The sequence below is a fragment of the Pavona decussata genome, unplaced genomic scaffold (assembly GCF_977016875.1).
Source record: "Pavona decussata unplaced genomic scaffold, jaPavDecu1.1 SCAFFOLD_386, whole genome shotgun sequence".
NCBI lineage: Eukaryota > Metazoa > Cnidaria > Anthozoa > Scleractinia > Agariciidae > Pavona > Pavona decussata.
In genome coordinates, this window is record NW_028145758.1 from 1,634,551 (window position 1) to 1,654,745 (window position 20,195).

The following is a 20,195-nucleotide window of genomic DNA, read 5'->3' on the forward strand; positions in this document are numbered from 1 at the left end:
TTTTTACATGAATTGGGAAAGGCCAGTATGGTGAGTCCATCAAGTCTGCAAGTCTGCAGTCTGCATTTGTCGCACACCGATGGAAAAAGGGCAAAAAAAACGCGGAGAGTGGATCGCCCCCAGCCCATTCTCGACCCCGGACATGAGCCTCTGGCTCAATAAACTGTATAAACGAGAAAAGTTCGTCAGGAGTGTGACAGGACCAGTTTAATTTCCTTTTTATACCCATGAGTACCACGCCCGTAATTATTGGCAATTATATCCTACTACAAATTTCGCAGGATTACCACAACTGATCACCACCCAAGTGCTACTAAAATGTTTTCAAAAAATAGACCAGCATTGTTGGCGATATTTGCCCATTTCCGGACCAGAAGCTTTGTACTTTTTCTAATATTTATAATTAAAGAAACCTTGGCAGCCAATTTTGCAAAATCTCTGTGTATTCTTTACCCTGCAAATATAAAGGCATTGAGATTCTTCCCATGAAAGAAGTTGGACTACCCGAGTACCCGTGATATCAGTTGAGACCGAGACTCATTACAGCTTTATTTACACATTACAACTGTTACAAAATGATAAATTCTCTCTCTTTTTACATTTGTACAGACCTATGTACATATGCATGTGTATCTGTTTGAAAGTGTCCAAACTCAATTTTCAACATTAAGGTTATTTCAGGCAGGCAGTACTCTTTGTATTACTTCAATAAAATAAATATTCTAATTCATTGCGAGGCCAATAAATATTGTTGTTGTTGTTGTTGTTGTTGTTCCCATATTAACATTATCATATAGAGGATTTTAGCCCCGGCCATATTGGAGGTACAAGACAAATTAGACAGAAGCTGACAAGGCGATTTTTAAGCCCACAACTTAAGCATTATTTTAAGAGTGTTCACTAACAATGACCAAAACTGTTATTTTTTTTCGCAATAATTGCAAAGTCATTCCTGAACAGCTTATAGGCCTCTGTTTGTTTGAGCTCTTCCACAGTGAGCTCGTCTTCTTCTTCACTTTCCTCTGAATCCTGCTGAAAGCAAAGAAATGGAATCGTTCCATTACAACATTCCATAATGCAAGAACCCACAAGGGTTGAAACATGTAATTCTCATATCTTTTCTACGTCAAAAGCGAGCATTACGAACTGCTTGCTTGTTTTCCTTGATCACTCACGTGATATTTGCTTGCAGGTAATTACATATGTGACACCTGCACATAAAGAAATTTATTGTAACTCAAAACTGTAGTAGGCCACCTTAATTCTGGTTCATTGATAGCCATGTGCAACCGTGAAAATGGCCAATAGCTCTACCAAAATGTTAAAACTATTAAATTCTATGGTTATACTTGTATCTTGCCAATCCTATAAGCCTAAGCATGAAGCCCTTCAAGGACGGTGCCTACTATTGTTACTGCGCATACGTTCTGCACATCTCGAGATACTCGGATTTCCTATGGGTGGTGCCTACTAATACAGGGATATTTTTGCGCGGTTTAAAACTATGTAGAGAAAGCAGAACGAGGCAAGAGCTCTTGGTATCCAAAAAGAAAATTGGGGGTAACCATGTATTTTTCAGAGATAATAAAGACTCAATTTGGAATAAAAATGCCATACATTGCTTTGTATTTTACTGTTTCTTGGAATAATTGCTGCTTAATTATCACAAAAAATGCGTGGTCACCTCCAATTTTCTTTTTGGATTTCAGTAACCCTTGCTAAGATCTGCTTTCCCCGCATAGTCATAAATCACACAGAAATACTTCTTTATTAGTAGGCACCGTCCTTAAAACAATGATAAATAATGCATTGGTACATACAAACTGTGTTCAGCCACTACCATGTGTACCAATGCACCCCAACAAACAAGGATTGACTGTTCATGTCCTTAATTCAAGTAGATGGTATTATGGATTTTATCCTAAAAACACCTACCTCATTGAAAGGCTTTGTTATTTTTCGTCTCTGCGGTCTTTGCCCAAAAAGTTTCCTCAACTCATCCTGGAAAAAATTAAATGGAAAGTGAGACCGGTCTCATGAAATGAACTTGGTAGACAAACATCCCTCACAACCCCTTTTTCTCTGATCTCTACTCATTAATAAATTTACTCCACCTCAATTACAGTAAACACCCACATTTAAGAACCTACTTTTTTCAAGGTCAGCCTGAATAAGTCTTCATATATTTGTTGTAAGGTTCTTATATAACAGGTGTCTAAAATGACATATTTCAGCCTGGAGGTTCTTAATCCACTTGTTCTTTTATGCGGATGTTTACTGTAGCCCTTGCTAAGATCTGTTCTTCCTGCATAATGACTGGGCGCTTTCCATTATTTTGTCAGAAGTGGATGTGCCAGAAAAGCCAGCCTATTAATCAAACGCATCACTTGATGGGACGGTACTGCAAAATCTTGAAAAATAATTACTCCGAAAAATGGTATGCGCTATTTTGAAGAAATTCGAAGGACTAGAATAAAATATCCTTCAAACTGGAACATTCCGTTTACGAACTGACTGGTATGGCCGGCCAGTTCTAACAAATTAATATAAGGCGCCCACTCTCTATTAAGAGGCACCATCCCAAAATATTGTTGTTATGAAAAAAAGGATGCAGCAAAACTACAATGCACATAGGTTGTATTTACATCTGTCATTGAGTTATTTCCCTTTCATTGAAGGGTTGAGGATAAAAGATCTCAGACATAAGAAAAAATTCATTTTTGTGGTTACTTTTGTGCCCTTTGTTTTCATGCCCATGTCACTAAAACTCATTCCCTTAACCATTCTACACCAGCAAATCAGCTCTAAACATTCCTTATTGTTCAAAAAGTGCCTATCATGGCTGGCACTGTTCCCTTCATCAGTGGTAAATTAATCTCACTGGAACAATACTGTCAATACCAGGAATGGTTATGAAGACAAGACAACACGAGGGAACTGATTGCGTAGCTAACAAAGAGGAATAACTTCGGGAAATATTGTGCTTTGGGGCACAGTTAGTTGATCGTTGAGTACTAGTTTTGTTATCTGTGATCTTGCAATCAATGCACACGCTGAAGTGAATCTTAAGGAATCTAACCGACTGGGTGAGCAACCCATTCCTTTGAACTTTAACTCACAATGAAGATTTGCTCCAAACATGCTGCATCTGTGTAAACAACGCCTCATGCAAGACATGTTACTATGTGGTTCGAAAAAATGCAGCTGAACAAGTCTTATAGTAGAGTGACGTTTAAGACAGGCCTTAAAAATTACGTCCCGGCTTGACTGCGGATTACCCCACCACTTGAACCTTTTCCCCCCCAAAAAGTGGCTAATGTGGCTGTGAGTAAGACCACCCTTCCCCTCATGCCTTGTTCTTTAGTGTATGACCACAAAAAGAACGTCTTTCTCACTGCATAGCTGGGAATCCACTTTACAAAATACTACAGGTTTACTAATTTCCCGAGGGACCATACACTAAGCACTAAGACTCAAACACTAAGCATTTATTGCAAATAGGCAATTCGCATTTCAATCATTTATATTTAGTGTTCATGAAACACGAAAAACACATTTCCATCATGCTGTGCGATGTCAGCAATGACTTTCGATAGCTCGCCATTTCTGGTCGCGAAATTGTCTTTGTACAGCGCATCTCGTCAGGAGGGGAAATAGTGTTTGGTAGATGGGGGAGTCGGTATTTTTGTGGCGTTTGCGCAGTCCATCACATTTGAATCAATTATTTTGTAATTTGCATGATTTATGAATTGAGTTTTCAGCGCGTGTTTAGAACGGCGTTTGCTGTAACGCCGAACCACTGTCGCATTATCCGACTTGGCAAGTCGAACTTGTGCTGGAGTCGAACCAATTAATTTGAGTCGAACTTAATTGCGGCAAACGTCGCACCATTCATACGCCTATTTCAAAATTAATAGGTTCGACGAATTAAGTTCGACTAAGATTCGACGTTTGCCCCAGGCCTAACTTACACTAATACCCATGCATACTACATCAGTATTACTTACATATTACTCATCATATAGACTGTAACTCTAAAAACGTTATTTACATGGTACACTGCAACCACTGCCACAAACAATGCATAGGACTGAAACAAAACGACGATTTAAAGACCGTTTTAACGAACACTGCACACCAGTTGACAAACAAACAAACAGTTCCAAACCCGCCACAGTCTCAGAACATTTTCTTTCTAACGACCATAATGCTTCTGACATGCTACTTATTCCTCTCGAACTCATCAAATCTTATCGTGTGTACGCAAAGCTAGAGAAGCATACCTCATCGACAGAGGTCAAACTCTTGAAGCCTTAGGTCTTAATTAGACTTTTCACAGTCCCCCTATTTTTCCGTGGGATTCTCGAGACTGGTACGCTTCGATGGAGCTGCCGCCATCCCGCTCCCCTCGGTAGTTTAGACACTCTCCCCAGATCGCGATCGCAGAAACGAAAAACAAAAACGCTAATGAACTATAGAAATACGTTACGCCGATATACAAAACAACAAAAATCTAACTTTTCGCGCCTACAACGGGGAAAGTTGGAATAAGCGGTATATTGATCACATGACTCTCAGTAAAGTAAAAAGGGCGCCAAAACGGTGGCGCTGTGTGCGTTGCTACTGTTGAATGAATGAAAAAAGCTTACACTTTACGGATATGTACTCAGACCACGTAAGTAGTTTTTTTAACTTAAATGAATTTTTTCTCAGTGCTTTCCGTGTCACTTTTGCCAGTATGATATGGTTCAAATAATACCCGAAAAGTGTCTAAAGTTCAGTTTGTAGGAGAAAGTCTAAACAGTTGTGGAAAGTTATGATGCTGCAAAGTTGTTATGCAGTTTTCGCAACCTCCATATTGAAGTCTGTCAGCTTTCACTGTTTTCTTGCTCATGTTGAACTGGAAAAAGAGCTTTTTGCTGCTTGGAATCAAGTTCCGTGGCCATGGAAAGGAAGAAGCAAAACAACAACCGGCTACATGGATGGACTTGCTAACCAGGAAAAAAGATACGCTAAAAAATTATACCTTGTCACATTCGTAAAACCGCAGCCGGTTTCTTGGCTATAAACAAAGCCTATTACTGATGCCGGGATATAAAACAGTGGAGGATGCATTTGACTGTAACCGACACCGAGTTGAAACATTTGGATTGGTTTCTGGGTTTTAGTAAAGATACGCGTACGTACTGTCTTCAAAATAAGGGAAAAATTCTCTTCTGTCATTCTCTTTCTGTCATGTCTGTCTTTTCACTCCCGCGGACAAGCATGAATACTTGCCGTTTGTCTGCTAGTACAGTCGAACCCTTATAAAACGGCCACCCTCGGGACTTGAGGAGCTGGCCGCTTAATACGTATACAGGATCACTAAAAATACTCACTGGGCATTGTCTAACGTCAATTTTAGTGGCATGTCATACAAAAACACATCACACAAGGAAACAATAGGACAATCAACACTCTTTCAAGCAATAAATACTTTAAACAATGTTTAGTGCCAATTTGTAACTTAACGGTATAATATACATAACATTGTGTAAAAGTACTATGAAATAAATTGTCCTCTACTCTTCTACGGTATACAGTGCTCTATTTCTATGACTTACAATTCACAACAAAATATCTCATTCCGTCATTTCATAGTTGTTACGCTCAATGTTCAATGTCACATGGCTGAAGAACAAGCTAATTAAAGAGAATTAATATACATCAGCATTGCGGAGAATATTTTTATATTTGTACTGTAAGGTTTAATGTTTTGTACTCAGCCAGGAGAATTTCCTGAAGTTGTCCCCAATGTTTTAGTTTACAGCTGTAGTTTAGTAAGCTTAGACAGAGGAACTTAAACATGTACAGGGTAATAAAATGTTATTTTCACATTCAAAGTATTTACAGATTATGTAATTTTGTCGAAACCAATCTGGACTTTCTCTTCCATTTTCCATACAAGGTAGTATTCCCCCGCAAATTTGCGTGTATCCGCTCGGGTTTACGACGTGAAGGGTGGCGCAATTTTTTCTAGAAATAGATTTTTTGGTACAACACATGGGGACGCGTGGAGCCCACGCTTACGGTCTCAATCCCTGATTATGGGTCCTGTTCCCTGACCGTAAAATCAGCCTACGTCTTTATTTTTTAGATTATTTGCTTTACTTACACTACACGATATGACAATGTAGGTTTCAGCTTCTACAAAGCTGAAACACAAAAAAAGGAAAGACAAATGCCAATGGCTCCGTTGACTGAATTCCCCATCAATTTCCCCATCAATTGCAATTCACTCTCGATCGGTGACGTCAGAATTTAATTTTGAGTGATGACGCTTGGTGACGCTTACTTTTGGTGTCAACAAAGATATCGGTAAATTAAACTAATGCCAAATATCGTTATTTGTGGTATTAGTATCGTATCGATCTGAAAAAACTGGTATTGACTTACTATTTCACACCACATGTTATGTCTGGTGTAGTGTCGTATAGTGTCCACTCTATCATGACTAACAGCTTTTCAAGCGATTTTCACAGAAAACACAAAACGAACAATAGCCAATGACCACCTAAGCCGGCCGCATTTTCAAAATAAACGATACCACTACCGATACCCATTATGGGTATCGATACTTTTCACGCCCTTGGATATTATGGGATAACCATCCAACACCTTCTTCAAGCTCAGCAAACAAGGTAACATCGACAGCGGATCGTATAAGTGGTACGAACTTTTCGTGAAATTCGTTGAATATGACGGCAAAATTAGATCACTTGCCTTCCAAAAGGAATTTAACCTCGCGTGTAAAAGGTGGTGAGATAAGTTATAATGACTATAATTTGAGAAAAAAGCCAAAATCAAGCTTTATACCTTTGCCAAGAGTAAGCTCGCCTGTCCTTCATGATCAGGTAGGAATTTTTAAATAGCGAATGTTTTCTTGTTTTGCCTCATGTACAGACCATTTTTAACAAAGGTATTTTGCTTAGCCTTCAGTTTTTTCAGAAGAATCTTACCTTCGTACTTTGAATTTCAGATGCCTTCGAGGGAAAGAAAAATGATTGAAGCAAAAGCACCGCAAAATGCTTCACAACTTTGGACATCTTCGGCAGAATTTTGCCAGACGTCGTCGTTGGAATTTACACCACTTCCACAGGTTAGGACTTGTGTATCATGTTAAATAGTAAAGAGCCATTAGGAAATAATTGAAGCGATGGTTTTAGCGCGAAATTCTAGGATTTCATATGCGTATTTAATGCGTTAAATTCGACGTTCGCAGTTAACGTTAACGGATGATACCAGCTTGCGACCGAGTTCGAGGAAATGCCGAGTTGTTTTGGTACGGACCTTACAAGTTCGTACGTACACAGTTTTCAGTTTTATAACCAAGTCATTGTTTGGTGTGAGTTTCATTTTAGGCCGGCCTCAGAGTCATTCTAACATTACGAGAGGTTTTTCACGTTTTTCGAGTCAGTCGTTTCCGTTTCATGTCAAATGTCACATGAGAACCAATCATTTTTAAAACTTTGGTAAATCTCAGCGAAAACAGAATCGCGGCGGGCAACTTGTTTACTTCAAGTTGCAGTATTTTAAGAAGATTTTCTCGAACTGTACGTCGGTCGAACAAAGTGTAGATAAAATTACCCAAGACAAATTTTACTGATGTTTTAGAATATCAACTCATTTGCTTACAGCTGAAGTTACAGACAGAATGAGCTTGTCCCTCATGGCTTAATACTTCCTCGCGTTTCCAGGATAAAATTGTTTTTCGCCTAGCGTGAAATACCAAGTCGTTCTAAACATTGAAAACTTCCTTTACAGACCGTGGTTAGCACTAAAATTTTCCTGCAAAGTATTTACCAGAGGCCTCCTCGATCTATTTATGATTACAAAGTTTGAATAAAAATTTCTTTGTTCGTATGTGAAACAAGCTTTCAGACCGGCCAATTTGGCTTCCAATAGTTGTCATGTGTTTGAGACTGCTGACAACCAGAACAAATTTTCTTAAATTTTTAAAAATTCTGGCGGGATTTCAAAAAACGAATGACACCATGTTTGTTGAGACGATATAAATACCTACCAACAAACCAAAGCGCAATGAAAACTATATTTTGAGCGTGACCGAGAATTCTTGATTTTTCTTGATGTTAATGAACATTCACTCTTACAGCAGTCCTTTGCTCCGGTTCAACTGAATTTACGTATCTCCCTGCAAAAGTAGTTAAGTCGTTTCCAAAGCAAAGCAAACTCGAAATTGAAAGGACACTCAAGAGAGTTCTTTTCTGCGTCGGCCAGTATTTTCATCTTTGATAAACAGAGTTAGCTGGATATCGTTTTGGTCTATGGTTTTGATTGACAGACGATTGACCAATGGTAATACATCATTGCCTCCCGTTCGCTGACGAACGGTATTCGGTAAAATGTCTGGGCTCAGCGGCAGGCGTTTCCTTTCCTCCCCTTCCTCCCCACCGCTTCTACTTTTTTGCTCCTTTTTGCCCAATGCCCTCGCGCGCTTACCCCCCTTGGCTTAAAGGAAGCGGAAACGACTGCTAGGCAGGCTACGTTTTTCACCGCCATCTTGGTTGAGAGCACAGTGGATTGCGGTTGTTTCGCCCGAAAGTCAACTTGCCCGAACTTACGTCGATTCGCCCGACGAAATACAATTGTTGCGGTGCTGAAAAAGGCCAACGATGTGAACGTTCCAGGCTTTGGTAAACGCGACAAAAAATATTTGCACTCATGTAAACAAAACATTTACAGCCAGATAAAAAAATTAAGTTAAGATGCACGGCGCATCACAGAAATGCCCCCAACTAGGATTGCCTTAATTTAAAAAAAATATTTTCCCGTTTTTTAGCTTGTGAAGGTGTGCGCATGCACAATGAGCGAGTTATAGCGATGGTTGGGGTTTTCACTTGGTTGGTTCGGTTGTTACCTGTTAGCATGGGTAGTGAATGAGGGATCTTAATGTAGCGGAATTTTACTCTGGTCAGGGCTCGAATTTAATTTTTGGATCACTAACCCTTCGGGTTTGTAGACATCTTTTTTACTAACCCAGTAATAAAGTTTGGTATCCAAGCTCACAACTTACGATATCTCAAACATTGAACATTTTGTTAACAACGACTAGAACAAATTAAAGAGTAGTTGAAATTGCATAGTGATCTTTAAAACGTTGACAATTAAGCACCTATTTTATTTCCCTCTCGTTTACCTTGAATAGACCAGCATGGTTTAGGTAGTCAGGAACAGTACATCTACAGCGCATTCTCTACACTGTCTCTAACATCAGTTTGAGTTGATTCGGCAAATTGAGTATTCTAATAAGAGATATTAAATAGCTTCTTCATTTTTGTGGCTACTGCCCTCTGGGAAGGTCAGTAGCTACTATGCTATCGTATTGTGTGAAAGTCCATAAATCAGAAGCTTTCGGAATTGTAGAATTTAGCTGAAGTTGGGTCAAGTTCACCACGACAGGTTGACAAGATCTCATTTGGCTTTATTTGTACTAAAGATCCTTGTATTCAATTCAAAATGGCTGCCATATCTTTCATGTGCGGATTTTCAAGGTGGCAATTTGTGGTTCTTGGAAGGAAAACACAGGTTTTCAATACTGTAAATCAAAAGAAAAACTTCTAAGGAACACTTGGCTGCTTAAAAAGAGGAAATCGGTGATTTCATAGCGAAGAAATTCCTGTTTGAGATTTTGTGTCAAGGCGAAACATGTGCAGTCGTAAACAAGATCTGCAAATCATTGCGTGAGCTGTAGACATTGGGAAATTTTTGCGTGCATTAGAAGATGTGCTCTAGGGACTCCCAGTTCGCTTGGAATCCAAGGTCGCCTTCATAGCTTCACTCGAGGCGAAAATTGAACGAATTTGCTTTTTAGGCATAAAAACAGGTCTGCTTGAATAAATTTTTCAATTAAGAAAGCTTCTTGTCTGTTTATCTGTGTGTCTTCACGGAATTTCTTCATTATGTGATCTTATGTAAACCATGGTAGAGCCAAACCATATTAAAGTGTAAACAAACCAAAATCGCGCATACCAAATACGCCCATATGAAAAAACGATCAAATTACGCTGCACAATTTTGGCACTGACTAGAGCTGTTCATTTACCCCTCTGAATTTTATACAGCACTACTTTTATGCTGCAATATTGTACAAAAATTAAGCAGTAGCCACGTGCAGTCATAGACTGCCTTTTATTTCTTCAGTGTTGCTCGACATTTGTCGCAAAGATTGAACAATGTTCTTTGAACCTCTTTCCTGTTGCTCCCTCTGCTGTTTTGCTAAAACCCATGATTCATGTTTACGATTGCTTGCAAGGCGTTTGGAGCCTACCTCCCCTAGAAGGGAATTTTTTTGTCCCCTATTCTCATTGTCTTCAGAAAGGACTGACCAATCAGAATCCACTTACTGTGCATATATTTTTAGGTCTTATGGGGACCTAGACAAAAGAGCTTTTTGTCTATAGAAAACCGTGTCATATTCTAATTTTTGTTGCCTCGTGGGCCACGCGGGTAAATTTTTAGTCGCCAATTTTTTTCGCGTTTTTCAAAGGAAAACACACCTTTTTGAAATGGTAAATCGAAAGAACTACTACTAAGGAATACTCAACAGTTTTGACAGCAGAAATCCGAGAAATAACGGTGAAGAAATTGCGCCTCGAGTGCGATTTGTTTTATCCAGGCAACGAGTGAGCGGACAGCTCAAATCATTATTCAGGCCACAGACTTTCTGCGAAATTTTAGAGTACTTCTGAGAATTCAACAGCCAAAAAATTACAAGTTTGATTGTGAATTTGTACTGAAATACTTTTCTAATTGACCAATTCTTTGTACTCTGAACAGTTTTTGCGAAATATTTGAAAAACATGCCCCGCACGGGTCGATAAATTTGCTTCGAAGTGGACTTGTTGTTCCTTCAAATCGCTTGCGCATCTCTCATCTGGCATTTATAATTATATGCGTTTCTATCTAAGGCGTAAACAAAGACTTTTCTGAATACATTTTTCAGTAAGGAAAGCTTTCTGTGTGTTTTTCTTTCTATTTTCATTGAGAAAAAGTGACAACTGTGTAATATTGCGTAAACAAACACATGCTCTCGGGACGATTCAAATTTCACCCATGTGATGCGCGGATCAAATTTCATCGAAATTTTGGAAATTTTTACATTTAAGTTTGTATTTTGAAAAATTGTTAATTGGCAACTGGTGTATTTTATTCCATAATCAGTAATTTTAACTATCTTAGACTAAAGGGATGTTGTTGTTTTTTTTTGCCCTGTAAGTTATGTATTTTTACTGCACAAGGGGTTAGGAAATAACCACTTTGCCAATTTTGCTGAATTTTGGAAAACCTCTGGAAACAGCTGGTGCATAATGGGTTAAGAAACACATTTAGCTGTGGTGGAAGAGGAAAACATTGAGCTCAAAAAATCTGCGGACTCCAATGATAAAGAACTAACTGATTTGAAAACCAGCATTGCCAACACATGCACATAGGCAGCAGCCAGCAACAAGAACCTTGAAAAACTCAGCGGAATTTTAACAACTGGAATGCCAAAAAATTTAGCTCAAGGCATACACAAGAAGGGAAAATGTTAAGATCTTTAACCTGCAAGATGTTCAAAATGAGACTCCTCAGGACACTTCTTTGCTGCAAGAGAGGATGAAGATATCACAGGAAGATGCTGAAGACATTAGATTTCAACAATTTCACTGCATGCCATCTTGGGGAAGAAACAGAGATCTGAAAAACCTAGGACTGTTGTCTTAAAATTTAGCTTTTACCTGGATAAAGAGGTTGTTTGGCCATACGTTAAGAATTTAAAAGGCACTGGCGTCGGACTTTCACATGACTATCCGAAAGAGATGGATGACAGTCACGCAAATTTGTACCCTGTTTTGAAAAAAACAAAGCAACAAAAACAATCAGTCATTTTTAAAGTGGATAAACTAATAATAATTATGAATGGTCAAGTCTACAGAGGAGTGAAAACAGAAAACCTTTCATGTTATGTGAACAGCAACCCAGCAGATGGAGAGCTTTCCACCCCAGATTGGTAAATACGGTGTATGTGTACAGATCAACAACTCAGTGTTTTGTTTAAAATATTGTTATTTTTGTCCTTTCTACTTTTGCTACTGCCAATGTATGTTCCAACTTAAATTATAAATGAAAGCTTCAGAAATTCTCTATTATGCATGTTTGTTTTTTTTCCCTGCATTTTTATTTACATCAGTGTGCTAATGTTTCATTACTTGTACTGCTTCAACATTTTGGTTACAAGCAACTTTTTGCAAGTCAGCTTTATGCAAACTAGGCTCTAGACTGCGAGGAGTCTCTCTTTTGCTTGAGAATCTGCTGGGAAGAACGCAAGATATTTGAAGCGCGAGTTGCATACGCTAGCGGCAAAGCCACGAGTAACAGGGGCACCTTCCGGCAGATTCTCAAGCAAAACAGAGACTGCTTGTAGACTAACTAGGTGCACTCTTTATCTGTGTTCTTTATTTGGTTTTAATGATTAGATTTACTTTTGTACAACTAATTCGCACCCAATTTCTTTCTGTTGTTTGTTGTTGGCTTATCTGTAGTCCCACTTTACCAACCAATGTGAATTTTGGGGGTGATTGTACTATTCATAAAAATATTGTAGACCCTTTGGGTAGATTTATTGTTTTCAAAGCTGACACGAAAGACAAACATACGTGCTAATAAACATATATGCACCAAATAAGGACAAAGATCTCATACAATTCTTCAATAATTTACTTAAAAGAATGTAATTAAACAAAAATAATATCATCATAGGAGCACTTACTCAGCTCTTGACAAAAAAGGAGGAAAACGTATTCAAAGGAAAATCTGTTATGGTACACATCTCACCCTGCATAATGTTTTATTTGGAGTAATCTCGAAACAATGCCTTTTTACCAGTAATATTTATTGAATATTATTATTTATTGTATTATTTTATAATGATATTAACTGTTCTTGTGGGACTGCAGAAAAGGCCAATTCTTTCTAAAATTTGGGGATTTTAAGCTAAAATTGCCATTACATGTACATTTAAAACTGAAAGTAAAATTGTTAAAAGGATTTTTTTAAGAAGAAATGGATAGTAATCGTGTAATTATGTTGAGGTGTATTTTTGCTCTTATTTCACATTTCAACAAACTTTCTGTTCTTGTTATTGTTTTTGTCCATTTGTAACTGTCTTGTCTCTGTAATGAGTAAGAGTATTGTAACAGTTGTAGAAGCTTTGGTTAAGTTTTGTTCAGTAGTGTCAAGCTTTAGTTATATGTTATATTGATATATAAGATAGACATTGTATTGTAACCTGTCCTTTTTGTTTGAATAAAGTATTAAAATGTTGACAAAAAGGCACAAAAAACCCAATATTATCTACATTTAGATGATTTTTTATGTTAAGATATGGTGACAATTTTATGTCTAAGATTTTTCATCCTTAATCCTTCAATGAAAGGGAATCAACTAAATGGCAAATGTAAAACAACCTATGTACTTCATAGTTTTGCTGTATTCTTTCTCTATTGTATTTTTAAAACAAAAGTTTTTAGATGGTGCCTTCTAATACAGGGGTATTTTAGCACAGTTTTATTGTAGTTATAGAGGTGGGTTTAAATGGTAGATGTATTAATGAGTAGAGATCAGACTCAGGAAAGGGGGTTGTGAGGGAATTTTGTTTACCAAGCACATTTGATGAGTGAGACCTGTCTCGCTTTCCATTTACTTTTTTCAGGATGAGTTGAGGAAACTTTTTGGGCAAAGACCTCAACGACGAAAAATAACAAAGGCTTTCAGTGAGGTAGGTATTTTAGGTTAAATTCCATAATACCATCCACTACAATTAAAGGGGAAGTGTCATGGGGTTTTTGACCTCTTTTGTTCAAAAATGGTGAAATAAGACTTTCACCTGGCTACAAAATAGTTTTAGAGCACAGAGAGGGAAGAAATTAACTCACTTCTTTAAAGGAACAACTTGTGATCTGTTCTAGCGCATTTTGGAAACAAAAATGTGAGAACTTCAAAAAACGTTAACATTTTTAAGTTTCAATCCAGGCCAACTTACTCATGCCCAAGGCACTTATCAACAGTTTTATTGCATTCTGGTGATACTTTATAGTAAAACTAGAGAATATTATTTTTAGGTTTTGAAATAACATCAAATTTGCGTGATACTTCCCCTTATTAAAGCCTTAAGAACAAATGGCAATAAAAATAGGAATCTAACAAAATAGCCTAAGGTAACAATAGAACATGTTGATTAGAACGAGAGAGTTAAATTAACATGGTATAGTTGCTTGTTTAAAGAAGGTTGCCCCCAGGAGATGTGTAACGCATTTGTTATTTATCTTTGTTCAGCATTACATTATAAATTCAAATGTAACCTCAAATTAATTCTACTTTCAACTGAAGATGGTCATTGCACGACCAAAACATGTCTTGTAAACTCAAATGTGTCCTTGTTCTTATAAAAATTGTTACCAGTGCATTATTTATCATTATTTTAAGGGACTTCATACAGTCAAACCTCCCTTTGTGACCACCTCTCGTAAGCAACCACCTCTCATTAGCGACCACTTTTCCAAAATACCAAAAGTTTTCAAGTCAAATCACCATAGATGGAACCTCTCGTAGGCGACCACCTCTCGTAAGCGACCACTTTTAAAATTTTCAGTTGTTTTTAACCTCCCGTAGGCGACCACTTGACACACAATCTGCTGTATCTCTCACAGACGCAAATTGCAAAATATGTCACTGTAACCTATTGGCCCACATCTCATTACAGCGGACGCTGTATTAAAATCTCACAACCGGAGCTACCTGAAGTGTCTCCCGCAATAGCTTAGCATTGAAACAATTGAAAACATACACATGCACTATAGTGTACACTGAAATAAACTTTAATCAGGTTGTATCCCTGTTAGGAAAGAAACTCTCTTATCTTGCAAATACCATGCATGTACATGCATGACCGGTGATGACTCTCCCAACCTTGTATTACTCAACAGAAAAATTGTGGCGATAAAGAACGTCAACTGGATTATGTTACAAACAAACAAACGCGAAAGTTGTAGATGTTTTACGCTTGAAATGTAACATTGCAAAAATGCTGTTTACTGTTTGCTCCTAAATCAGGCAGTCAAAAGAAAAGTTATCACTTTGGGTTTCGATAAGCACTGGCAAAAGGGTTTGGGTCTCTGCAATTACCATATGTAAATTTCTCAAAATTTAGACCCCCTGTGGTCTGACCTATGGTAAGCGACCACATACTCACATACTCAGCCTTAAGCCTCAAGGATTTGCAAGATACAAGTATAAACATAGAATTTAATATTTTTAACATTTTGCTCGATTCATGGTAACATGACTATTAATGAACCAGACAGGTATCAGCCAAAAAAATATTGTCAATTTTGAATAATGAGTTTTTTTTTTTTTTTTAATGTTCAGATAACTCTTTTCAAGTGCTTTCTTTTGGTAAAAAGGGCTACAACAGAATTTTTTTTTATTGGGGAAGGTTATTCCATGTGAAGTAATTCTCCATGTGGTTATTACTAATTTGCTGTTAACAAGTACTTTGGCCTATGTATACCTTCTGTCTTGTGGTTTAAAGCAACAAGGCAATGATTTGGTTGGAAAGTTGTTTGGATCAAAGTGCATCAAATCGGTGTGGCACAGTGGTAACACGTAGCGCTCTTCCTCTGAAAGACTTGGATTTAAATTCCTGTTTTTGCCATCAAAAGCCCACCACTCTGAAATCCCCATTTTTCAATGAAAAAAAAAATTGGCAAAAGAGGGGACAGGTAGGGTGCCATGTCATTTATGATAAAATGATATGAATATAAATATATTGATTGTGATTGTTATGACATTGGTTTTCTTATTGATGGGCTTTATAATGTTTCACATTCTTGCAAGTAAGGATATTTTTAATGATCATGTACTAGTAATAATAATTTATAATAATTTACCAATTTATATAGCGCATATTTACATGTGCTGATCAATAGCACTTTACAATCACATGTTTAAAAGAAAACGAAAATACATTACCGTGAGAATAAAATAAACTAAGTTACAAACTATAAAAATACTTCTTAAAAAGATAGGTTTTAAGTCGAGATTTAAAACTGTTAAGTGATTTTGCTTGACGAAGCTCCAAAGGTAGCTCATTCCAGAGTTTCGGAGCTGCTGCTGAGAATGATCTTGCTCCCAATGCTAGTCCCAGCATCTTGTTTGTATTTTTTTTTTTTTTTTTTTTTTAAACAATGACACATCTTTAGCAAATTACACGTATCACAAATGACGAAGTACTCTGCTATGGCCTCCAATATTACAAATTATATTACTTACCGGTGTTTACACCAGGTGTTACTTACATACAGTAGGAAAATGAATAAAATGAAATAATTAATTCTGAATTTAGCAAAAACAACAACAAAAACAGATTAATAGCATGGGGAGTAGGAACGATTTCTGATCGTAATTTAATACAATAAAAATAACTTGGTCTGTTAAGTCTATGAGGAACATAATCATGTTACTAGTATTTTTTTGGTGTTAAATTACAAATTTTCAACTTTGTATTGATGATTGATACTAGTAATAAATTCGTTTAGTACAAGTGAACTGAATTTCACGAAGAGGAGGGTGTAATTGAATTTTCTCACTAGCGTCATGTATATTGGGTGCTTAAAGGTGGCAAAAAGCATTTCCTTTGTATCTGGTTGAAAGTTGGAAACATTCTCCAATTAATGACTTTGTTTTTGAAGGTTTTTGTAAATTCGCAGTCTGCAAAAGTGTGATTTATGGAGTCTAGCTCACTACAGTAAATGCAGTCGCTGTCTGTATTTATCCCATATCTGAAGAGTTCTTTCTTTGTGATGACAATCCTATGAATAAATTTGAATTGAACTTCGTTCAACTTATTTTCTTTGCATGTTTTAGAAGCCATTTTAAAAACATCTGTCTAATTATCTGTGTCTATTGAAATATCTCTTTTCCAGTATATTTATTATTTATTAAGTACATATTTATTTACCTTTGTTAAGCATATTGTAATTCGCTTGATTACGAGAATATGTTACAGTCCAGCAGAACGCTTTATTGAACATGCACATGATTCACAGACTGCATTAGTTATGGACTGTTTTATCATTGCTGGCTGACCGTCAATCCATCAGCTTTTAGCCTGTTCAGACCAGGTACATCCTTGGCTATCTGATTTTGCCGGTTTGGCCTTCAGGGTCCGAGAGGGCATGCTTATGCCAGAGTGTTGTTGAGGGCTGCCATGGCCACAACCACTACATGCACCACAACCAAAGGCGACAAACCACATTCCTGCCGGGAAGTGGTGTTATTGAACATCCCCACTGAACACAAAAAGGTGACCTTGCACACTGGCCTCTGTTTGTCCGGTATTGTGTTTTGTTACAACAAGCATACTGTCTGTGAGGGTGTCAAGTGATCAGAAAAGAATGCACGGCTCATATTTATTTTTACTTCATAACGTATTTTTACGTTATTCTTTATAACGTAAATATTTTGCTTCCTAACATGAATTTTTTTGTTTGTAAATTTATTGTTATGTAAGTTTTATAACACTTATATTTTTATCATGGCCCTTGTAATTTTGGTCTGATACAAAGTTTTTGTCTATACATTCAAACCTCCCGTAAGCGATTACCCATAATGTCAAGGATATGTGGTCGTTTATGGGAGGTGGTCGCTTGCCAGAGGTCAAAAAATAGGGGATCTAAATTTTGGGTTATTTACATATGGTAATTGCGGAAACCAAACCCTTTTGTCAGTGCTTATCGAAACCCAAAGTAACAACTTTTCTTTCGACTGCCTGATTTAGGAGCAAACAGTAAACGGCATTTTTGCAATGTTAAATTTCAAGCTTAAAACATCTACAACTTCCGCGTTTGTTTTATTGTTACATAATCTAGTTGACGTTCTTTATTGCCACAATTTTTCTGTTGACTAATACAAAGTTGAGAGAGTCGTCACCAGTCATGCATGTATAGCTTGCTATTTCAAGATAACTTTTTTTTCCTACAAGGGATTCAACCTGATTAAAGTTTATTTCAGTGTACAGTATAGCGCATGTGTATGTTATTAATTGTTTAAAAGTAAAGCTATCCTATTTCGGGGGTACTTCTGGTAGCTCCGGCTGTGAGATTTCAATACGGCGTCCACTGTATTGATGTGAGCCAATATGTTACAGCAACACATTTTGCAATTTCCTCCCGTGAGAGAAACAGCAGATTGTGTGTTTAGTGGTTGCCTACGGGAGGTTAAAAACAATTGAAAATTTTAAGCAATCAACTCTAAAAGTGGTCGTTTACGAGAGGTAGTCGCCTACGAGAGGTTCCATCTATAGTGATTTGACTTGAAAACTAATGAGAGGTGGTCGCAAAGAGAGGTTCAGCTGTATTTATATTCATATCATTTTGTCATAAATGGCACCCCATACACTGTAGATCCCTACAAACTGATTCAAGGCTTTTGGCCCAGATTGTAGCTCATCCCTCGGTATTTTGAGTTTCTGCTTTGTTTGATTACCTAAACTCACTACCTTGTAATAACAATTTGTCATGGTGTTTTTGAATGCTAGCAAGCAGGCCAATAAAAATTTAGTTCTTGTTTACACCTTTGACTGTTAAGACAAGAAAATACTGATCAATAGCATTTAGCTAAATTGTCACAGTTAATACTGGGAATATAGACGTGCAAGTTAACATTCTCGGAACAAGATAAAAAGTAGCATAAAGTGAGTTAAATTAAATTAAACTAAATAAACATATTTGCCTTAAAAGTATGCACAAAACATTCAGAGCCTTAAAAGAAATGTCTTTGGTAAATGATGTGGGATCAGAGGAATCTCTTAATGGAGTTGAAATGTGTAACACGTGCTTACAGCATGCAAATATTGATTTTTTGCTTGTACCATATTTGAAAAACCCGCCATTTTAAACAAAGTGCAAACTTGTGCATAGAACCTACGTGGCAATAATAAAGCGATTTGATTTGCTTATTAGTTTGTTATTCATTTCCAATTCTGGTACATATGAGATTTAATATTTCCACGCTTTTGGCAACAGTAAAGATTTTGGAGTTACACATTTCAACCCTTGTGGATTGCTTGTGTCCTGGAATGTTGCAATGGAATGATTCGATTTCTTTGCTTTCAACAGGATTCGGAGGAAAGTGAAGAAGAAGAAGAGCTCACTGTGGAAGGGCTCAAACAAACAGAGGCGTATAAGCTGTTTAAGAGTCACTTTGAAATTATTGCGAAAAAGTAGTAACAGTATTGGTCAGAGTCCGTGAGCACTCCAAAAAGTTATGGAACCTCCAATGTGGCCACCGTTAAAAATCCTCAATGATAATGTAAATGTTTGCAATTAAGTGTATATTTAAATAACGTGTCAAATAACACAAAGTGCTAACCGAGTAAAATAACCTAAAGGTTAAAATTGAGTTTGGACACTCAAACAGACTGTAAAAATGTAATTAGATAGGGAATTGTATCTTTGTAACAGTTGTAATGTGTAAATAAAGCTGCAATGAGTTTCACTTTCAACTGATATCACAGGTAGTCCAACTTCTTTTTGTGGGAAGAATCTCAATGCCTTTATATTCGCAGGGTAAAGAATACACAAAGATTTGACAAGATTTTCTTTTATACAAAATAGGAAAAGTGTAAGACTTCCTCTTGGTAGGACTTGGATGGTGGTTTTCTTTGGTAACCCTGAAGTTGCGAAATTTGTAATGAAAAGGATTTGCCAATCATTTTGGCCGTGTGACACTCATATATAGAAAAAGGACATTAAACTGGTCCTCTTTTGAAATAGAGCTCTTATCGTTTATACTGTAGATTCAGAAGGTTCATGTCCGGGGTCGAGAACCCACTATCCGCGTTTGCATGCCTTTTCCCCATCCATTAACCTCCAAGGTAAACATTTGCCACCTTTCGAAAAGAATACTGGTTTGATGGGGGGCTAAAATAATAAAAAATAAATTCAAGGTTAATGTCGATAGTACGGGGAGTGCTTCCGCGATCTCCCGAGCCAGAAGCTCATGAGGAGAGGGAAAAACCGGAGTACCCGGAGGAAAACCTCTCGGAGCAAGGGCGAGAACCAACAAATATGACGCCAAGTCCGGGAAATGAACCCGGG

The 20,195-nt window shown here is 37.3% G+C and overlaps 1 protein-coding gene across 1 annotated transcript; it reads left to right on the forward strand.

Moving 5' to 3' along the window:
- Nucleotides 1–6,657: 6,657 nt before the first annotated feature.
- LOC146451567 (uncharacterized) lies at nt 6,658–19,604 on the forward strand. Its single transcript, XM_085099094.1, has 4 exons — nt 6,658–6,893; nt 7,019–7,138; nt 13,751–13,816; nt 19,215–19,604. Exons 1-4 carry the CDS (start codon nt 6,738–6,740, stop codon nt 19,320–19,322), a joined length of 450 nt encoding a protein of 149 aa, XP_084955220.1. The 5' UTR covers nt 6,658–6,737; the 3' UTR covers nt 19,323–19,604.
- Nucleotides 19,605–20,195: the final 591 nt, after the last annotated feature.